General features: G+C 33.1%; 2 protein-coding genes across 3 annotated transcripts; one reads left to right on the top strand and one right to left on the bottom strand.

The window, feature by feature from the left end:
* The first annotated feature begins 1,581 nt into the window (after window positions 1–1,581).
* Window positions 1,582–2,309, top strand: LOC103331610 (uncharacterized). Its single transcript, XM_008234252.3, has 2 exons — window positions 1,582–1,847; window positions 2,090–2,309. The coding sequence occupies exons 1-2, from the start codon at window positions 1,582–1,584 to the stop codon at window positions 2,307–2,309; spliced, it is 486 nt and encodes a 161-aa protein (XP_008232474.2).
* A 663-nt stretch (window positions 2,310–2,972) lies between these two features.
* LOC103331594 (uncharacterized protein At5g64816-like) lies at window positions 2,973–4,399 on the bottom strand. Of its 2 annotated transcripts, none has more exons than XM_008234232.2 (2): window positions 4,286–4,399; window positions 2,973–3,513 (listed from the first exon to the last, which is right to left on the bottom strand). In XM_008234232.2, the coding sequence occupies exons 1-2, from the start codon at window positions 4,349–4,351 to the stop codon at window positions 3,097–3,099; spliced, it is 483 nt and encodes a 160-aa protein (XP_008232454.2). In that variant the 5' UTR covers window positions 4,352–4,399; the 3' UTR covers window positions 2,973–3,096. The 2 variants fall into 2 exon arrangements, with proteins under 2 accessions (XP_008232454.2, XP_008232462.1); XM_008234240.2 differs by lacking the exon at window positions 4,286–4,399 and adding an exon at window positions 3,976–4,274.
* Between the last annotated feature and the right edge of the window lie 3,645 nt (window positions 4,400–8,044).

Here is an 8,044-nt window from a genome sequence, read left to right as displayed (position 1 = left end):
ATTATCTTTTTTAATTCTAAAATAAATTTAATTTAAAAAAAAAAAAAAAGCCTCTCGCAGGCCCAGAAGCGTTTTCAGATAGGCTAGTATATATATAAAGCAAAAGATAGAGAATAGTAAAATATTCCAAAATTCCAAAAATACGCTTTGTTAATAAAAAAACACCAAAACAAAAAATCCAATATAAATGGGGCAAAACAATCAAATGCAGCCAATAAACAAAAAAAAAATGGAAAAGAATAAATAACAAAATATCGTGTTGCCAGAGCACACGTTCTTTTAAATCAGATAATAGGTCTTACTTTTATGGAACATAACTACCCATGTTATCTTTTTTTAATTCTAAAAATAAAATAAAAAAGGAAAAAGAAAATCAATTGACTTATGTGCCAAGGGCCCAGTGTTTATTTATGAATTTTCTTTTAAAAGTGTTCATGTGACCCTTGTGTAAAAAATTAAAAATAAAAATTTGTGACTTTTGTCATTATTACATTACACTATCTTTTCTTCACGCACTTCCACTTGTGAGAGGCTTTTTTTTTTTTGTTGTAATTATTTTTGCAATTGTATTTTTCTAGATTCCTATTAATATCTGACTTTCTTTTGATAGGATTGATGTCACTTGCACATCCAATTTTAGACTTACTTTTGTTTTCATCGATTATTCAAACTTAAAGTTTCTAATATCAATAGAATATGAATCGTCTTAGTTCCCAAAATTCATTAGACTATCCTTCTGGAGGCATTTTTTTAATCACGCGCTATGCACGACTTACAAAGTTTCTTTTTCTATTTTTGTAATTGTATTTTTCTAGATGGTTGTCTTAAATTTTGTTTTTTTTTTTATCACCTGTATTTTCTAGATGTTCGTCTCAACAGTTTCTTTATTTTCTTTTATTGAGTGTAAACTGTTGAGACGAATATCTAAAAAATAAGGGAGATAAAAAAAAACTTTTAAGATGACCATCTAGAAAAATACAATTGCAAAAATAAAAAAAGAAACTTTGTAAGCATAGCGTGTGATTAAAAAGTTTTTCTTGCATGCGCGGGCAAAGAGGCTAGTCCTTAATAATCTCATTGTTTTGTCAATGTATTGGACACACAATCTAACCATCATTTTCTCCGTTGTTATTAAAGATGGGGTGACAGCATTATTTCATCAGATTACATTGCTATTAGTACTATAAAATATTAATCTTGCTCTCCTTCCTCCGTTATTTTTTCTCAGATCAGATTAACATGCTAGAGATCCACATGATTAGTTATTTTGTAAACTTCCTTCCGCGCAGTCAATATAAATTGCAAGCCATAAATTATTTTATATATTTATATATTTATTTGGTCAGAAAGCCATAAATTATTAATGCTACATTTCTGTTGTAATATTACATCTCTAACCATGATTTGACACGTTCAAATGTGGAATCCTACATGCAAGAAGGTAACCCCACGTTACCTTATTACATGTAACTGGCTAGAAGCCTAGAAAGTGTTCAAATTTGAAACAACTCCAAGTACAAAACCACCTTTGATATGACCCAGTTGAGCCCCTACTTTTAACAATCCTCCAAATTTAGTGGCATGGACAAATTTAGCAGAAGAACCGCACTGTTTCTTTTTTGGTTCATCATCGTCTCACTTCAGATTCCGTCGACGATCGGGGAAGGACAACAACAGGTTGAGAAGAATGAGCAAGAGCAGACTACATTTGGAAAAACAATGCAAGATACAGTCAATGTGCTCTATGATACAATTTCTGTCCTGCAAAAGTCTCATCAAAATGCCTGGGACAAAGTCAAAACCATCATAAGTGATATGCAATTGCAATTTTCCCCTCCAAATCTAGAGTAAGTGCTTCTGTTGCAAGTTTGCTACTTTCATGAAAAACTAGTAACAAGTTCCCCCCATCTTTTCAAAGATGGCATTTCTTTTCACATGGAATTTTAGAAAAATAGCAAAAAAATTGCATCGCCTAAGGTATTCGGTTTAATGTGTGGCAACCCTATGCACCCCAATTTTCTACTATTCTCGAAAAGTTTTACAAAAAGTCTTAAAGTTTGATGCCAAGTTTCTCAAATTGCTTTATCAGTTTCAGGGGTGCAGATGAGGCAGATGGAAAGGGTAGCACTGGCGGTGTTGGGATGGGAGCGAAATTGAAAGAGGCAGCTCACAAGAGTTTTGAAACAGGCAAACACACAGTTGAAGAATCCGCAAAATCAGCTGGCGAAGCAGTGGGAGAGACAATGCATAAGACAGCAGAAAAGGTAAAGGAAAAGGTCTCTCATGAAGAGCCCCATGCAGAGCTTTAAGAATTTTTTGATGCTTAATTCGTAGGGTTAAGGCTTTTTTGGCTTAAAGATTTGTTTCATTGTAAACTTGTATCAATCTGCATTCATTCAGTTTGATAACTTTATATCAAAATGAAGAGTTATGAAGATTCAGCAATAAGCAAATCAATGATCTCACATTTTACCCTTTCTTTGAAATAATTAAAGACAGACTTTCTTTATTAAAAAGCCTAACACATATGATCATGAAGTGTCTGAACTTCCTTCGTGTTACTGCTCTCGAAAGGCCTTGAAAGGGCCGAAGTCTTCAAGTGAGAAATATCCTCCTCACAGAGTAACAATTTCACAAGTTCCATTAACCATTTGCAGACAAAAGTAAAACCAAAATAAATGAGAACAAAACATTTAGGGATGCTAAATTCAATGTCATCTAAACCTAATAGATGCACAAACATTGGCTTTGCAATATGACTATTATGCTTGAGTGTAAATACCTGATATCAAGCCCACCAAGCGAGCCAAACAAACTTAAAGAAACAAGCTCCTAAATCGACATCAGTTAAAAGCTCAAAGACTAGAAAGCACCTATATATGCTGAACGCCAGAGATATAACAAGGTAATTCAAAAAATCAACAATCAAGTTTGTGCCAGAAATCAGCCTTAAGAGCAATCAAGCACAAAAATTTAGTCCAAACTTCTTAAAATTGATAGCCGATAATCGGAGAATATGTCACAAAATGATAGTATCCAACGCTATGATAACTCGACTTGTAATACACATTCCTCTTTTAAGTTGAAAAAAATATACTAAGAATAACTGGAAGAAGAGAGTTTTAGACATTCACTCTGGCATCTCCGAAGGCATATGTCATTCCAGTTAGGTACTTGATGTTGGTTTACGCAAACAGTGCGTGCGCATGCATCAGCACATGCATCCAGCTCCGACACACCACATACAGTGACACAAGTATCAGGAATTGGGTCCTTTGAGAATGCACCTAGCTTTTTCAGCATTCTCTTGGATGTACATACCCTCTCACAGACAAAAATCTCATCAGAATTCTTCTCTCTCCCCCTGGCACTCTTTAATCTCTGCTCTTCAGCGCGCCTTTTCTTCACTCGAAATGCTTGTCCTGCAACCACTGCGGGGATCGCAGCTAATAGGGACCACCACACTTCCACCATCACCAATGCAAGGTCAACCTCTTCTTTAGCAGTCTTTAACTGAAATAGGAAATACAAGGAACTTAGTTATCCATTTAGTCATCAATGAACTGCCAGCATATACTTCATACAATTCTACAGGTCATTTCGGCGTAAATTCACTGACTATAATATAATCGATGTCAATAAATTGGAGACACGGTGAAAGAATCCTCGAATTACATGTAACTCATACAACATCACAGTTTTCAGTAAACACGAATTTTTCTTAGAAAGAATGGAGGAAAACTGTAAACCAAAGTTCAACAAGTTGTTAATTATCGAGACTCGACACGACACAAACCCAACCATGAGAGAAACTAACCAACATTTAATCTCACACAAACATTTTCTGGGATTTAAACGCTGAACTCCAATAATATTTATGCACAAAAAGCAGAGGCTGTTTCTTTGTGACTCAACAACACCACCAATTAACAATTATTCCAAAAATAAAGGAAAAGAAGAAGAAAGAAAAACTACCACATTGATAAATCAAAATAACATGAAGCAGACTAGAAGGACTAAATCTCACACCCAAAGCTTAAACCAATTTTTTTTTTTTTTTTTTTTACACTGTTTTCTCAGAGATTACAAATGTTCTCAGCCAAAGCAGAATAGCGAACTTCACTGAAAATGGTTAAGAATCAATGGGAAATTCAAAGGAAAAACAGAACCCTTGAAACTTTGAAATTGTTCAAAGAAGTAGAGCAGGAAGAAGACGAGTTGGAATATTTTAGTATGAACAGTTGGCTTAGGGTTTTGAAGACGGTTCTGGGTTTGGGAAGCATACCTGGTATACGACGAGGCGTCTGCTCTTCTGGCCTGAGAATTTGAGGGAGAGAGGACAGACAGACATACACAGACAGCGTATGGGCTGGGTAATTAAGTTGGAGGCTGGACTTGGGCTAATTGAAAGGGATAGCCCAAACATTTTGGTGGAGGTTTTTTTTATATATATATATATATATTTTTATACAAACGATGTTAGATGAGAGGAAAATCGAATCTAAGACCTCCAGTGCAGGGTAAAAACTATTAACTCTTAACCACTTAAGTTCTGCACTTTTATTTTTTCCTATTTGATCTTCAATTAATTAACAGAAGAACTTCTTAAATATATCTCAGCAAACAGAAAAAGGAAAGAAAAAAAATCCAAAATAATCACTTCTTACCCAATTTCAATGCCACATCCAATTAGGTATTCCTAAGTAAATACCTTATTTGTGACACAAGTAAAAACTTACTCAAATCCCATTCAACCTCTAATTTGGGTAACTTGCTCCCTACTCTCTCCATATATATACCACCACCAAGACGAACACCTCTTCTTACATAAACAAACCCACATTTTTACAGGGTACGTTAAAAACCTATCTCTCTCTCTCTCTCTCTCTCTCTCTCTCTCTCTCTCTCTCTCTCTGTTGTTTCTACAAGTTTGTTCTACTCTTGATTTTTTTTGCCCTTGTTCAGAACACCAGTACTCAGCTTTGATTGAAAAAATAGATTAATTAGCAAAACTTGAAAACCAACCACCACAATTCTTCTGTGTTGTTGGATCCTTCTACTTTGAAAACTTGGTTTGAATGCTATAGAAAGAGTTTCTTAGTTTCTTGCGTAATAAGTTTTTTTTTTTTTGGTGTTAAAGTTCTTGCACATTAAGCTACCTAGAGAAGAACAGTATACAATTCAGCTACTAGATTCTTTCAGTTTAATTGAAGTAAATTGGGTGAGATACAGTTTTGAGTTATAATTGTGCCATCAATGTGGAAAATTGAATGAATGTCAGTTATTTATTTTTATTTTTTTAATTTGCAACAATTTGCTTGAATGAATGTCAGTTATTTCATATAATTTAATTCTTTTGTTCTTGTTATTGCTCTTCCTAACAGAGATTTGAAGCAAATAAGACAAGGAAAGAAACTAGCAATCCAACGATGAAGAAACAAAGCAAGAGCAGCAGCAAGTATGTGCCACGACAAGCATCAACAAATATTCAAACAAAACCACCACTTTATCCTTCTCCAACTCCTCCCCCTCCAAATTCAACCTGGTCTCCATGGATGGATGGCTTTACCAAGGCAGAGTCTAAAGATGAGAAAGATAAGATTGATGCTTACATAAACCACGCCCTCTATGATCCAAAGAAACACTTCGCAGTCCACGCTCCAACGAAGATTAGACGATTGCCAATTTTTGAAAAGATAGCCTTGTAAATTTTTTAATTTTGTTTATTTATTCCATTTTGATCAAGGAAGATTAGGAATTCGAACTCCATACATTTTTCAACATTAAAAGGGCAATGCGATATTAGATATGGTGCTGATCTACACAATTGTAACTATTTAAGATGTTAGGTCATACGTTGTAACTTCAACAATCTAGGGCTCCTCCATGATCATTCAGAATCGAAGAAACTCTAGTATAGGCATCCCAACTAAGAGAGCAAACTCAGAATAAACAAAAATATATAAAGCTTGAAAAAATCAAGTCATAACAATACAAATAAAACTCTCACAAATGAGATGTGAAAACTATACAGAAAACCCAAAGAGTCTCAGCAACCTATTCCAAACATAAAGAAACAACATAAAAGATCACTAATAAAAAAAAACCCTTGTGCGACCAAATTTTGCGCGACGAAAAACTATTCGTCTCTCAAAGTCACTTTGCGCGACGAAACTCAAAACTTTGTCGCTCAAAGTCTTGCGCGACGAAAAACAATTCGTCGCGCAAAGTCACTTTGCACGACAAACTTTTGAGTGACTACAATACATCGTCCCTCAAAGTGACTTTGTGTGACGAAACAATAAACTTCGTCGCTCAAAGTCCTTACAAAATTAAAAAAAAATTATTTTTAAAAATCTTTGCATGACGTAATCCAAACATTTCGTCGCCTAAACCAATTTATTTTTGTTTTTCATTTTGTACGCATAACACTTAAGAAATTAAATGGTATATATATTTATTAAGTAGCTTTAAATTTATTATTTTAGATCGGATCGGATTTTTGTTAGAAAAATATATTATTGTAGTTCGAATTGGGTTTTTGTTAGAAAATATATATTTTAAATTGATGATCGAATTAGTTCATTGTATTTATATAGGGTCAAGGAGTGTAGCTGTAAAAAATCATCAAAATCAGAGTTAATATAACCGTAAAATCGTGATTTTTCATTTATAACCGTCGAAAAGTTTTGTCCAATGACCTGATCTCTGAATGTTTATTTTTTCTAATTTTTGTCGTATATGATCTCGAAGTATAAACAAACAAGTTTGACAGTTTGATCGTTGAAACTAGTTTTGTTGAATGCGTATGCCATCAAAACAATATATTCACTAACAATTAAGAGTTTATTTATATTTTCGTTAAATATAACATAAGATTTTGTGGTGTCCACTAGTGTAAATATTTTAAATTGAAGATCAAATTCAGTCATTGTATTCATATAGGGTCAAGGAGTGTAGCTGTAAAAAAATTCATCAAAATCGGGGTTAAAATAACCTTTAAATCATGATTTTTCATTTATAACCGTCGAAAAGTTTTGTCCCGTTACTTCATCTCTGAATGTTTAATTTTTCCGATTTTTAGCGTATGTGATCTCAAAGTATAAACAAACAAGTTTGACAGTTGGATCGTTGAAACTAGTTTCGTAGAATGAACATGCCATTAAAACAATATATTCACTAACAATTAAGAGTTTATTTATACTTTCGTTAAATATAACATAAGATTTTTGTGCTATCCACTAATGTAAATATTTTAAATTGAAGATCAAATTCAGTCATTATATTCACATAGGCTCAAGGAGTGTAGCTGTAAAAAAATCATCAAAATCGGAGTTAAAATAACTGCTAAATCATGATTTTTCATTTATAACCGTTGAAAAGTTTTGTCCCGTTACTTGATCTTTGAATGTTTATTTTTTCTGATTTTTGGCGTATATGATCTCGAAGTATAAACAAACAAGTTTGACGGTTGGATCGTTGAAATTAGTTTCATAGAATGCGTATGCCATCAAAACAATATATTTACTACCAATTAAGAGTTTATTTATACTTTCTTTAAATATAACATAAGATTTTGTGGTATTCACTAGTGTAAATATTTTAAATTGAAGATCAAATTCAGTCATTGTATTCGTATAGGGTCAAAGAGTGTAGCTGTAAAAAATCATCAAAATCGGAGTTAAAATAACAGTTAAATGGTGATTTTTCATTTATAGCCATCGAAAAGTTTTGTCCCGTTACTAGATCTCTGAATGTTTCTTTTTTGTGATTTTTGGGGTGTATGATCTCGAAGTATAAACAAATAAATTTGATGGTTGGATCGTTGACACTAGTTTCGTAGAATGCGTATGTCATCAAAACAATATATTCACTAACAATTAAGAGTTTATTTATACTTTCGTTAAATATAACATAAGATTTTATGGTATTTACTAGTATAAATATTTTAAATTGAAGATCAAATTCAGTCATTGTATTCATATAGGGTCAAGAAGTGTAGCTGTAAAAAAGCATCAAAATCGGAAGTTAAAATAACAGTTAA

Source organism: Prunus mume, linkage group LG1 (genome assembly GCF_029339155.1).
Source record: "Prunus mume cultivar Tortuosa linkage group LG1, ASM2933915v1, whole genome shotgun sequence".
NCBI lineage: Eukaryota > Viridiplantae > Streptophyta > Magnoliopsida > Rosales > Rosaceae > Prunus > Prunus mume.
This window is presented reverse-complemented; position numbering and strand designations above follow the sequence as displayed.

Excerpts from the sequence above, each read along its gene's own strand:
- LOC103331610 (XM_008234252.3), top strand. The coding sequence starts at position 1,582 with ATGGACAAATTTAGCAGAAGAACCGCACTGTTTCTTTTTTGGTTCATC. Across the intron at positions 1,848-2,089 it reads TTTTCCCCTCCAAATCTAGA|TTTCAGGGGTGCAGATGAGG; the intron begins GTAAGTGCTTCT and ends TTGCTTTATCAG.
- LOC103331594 (XM_008234232.2), bottom strand. The coding sequence starts at position 4,351 with ATGTCTGTCTGTCCTCTCTCCCTCAAATTCTCAGGCCAGAAGAGCAGA. Across the intron at positions 3,514-4,285 it reads GACGCCTCGTCGTATACCAG|TTAAAGACTGCTAAAGAAGA; the intron begins GTATGCTTCCCA and ends TTCCTATTTCAG.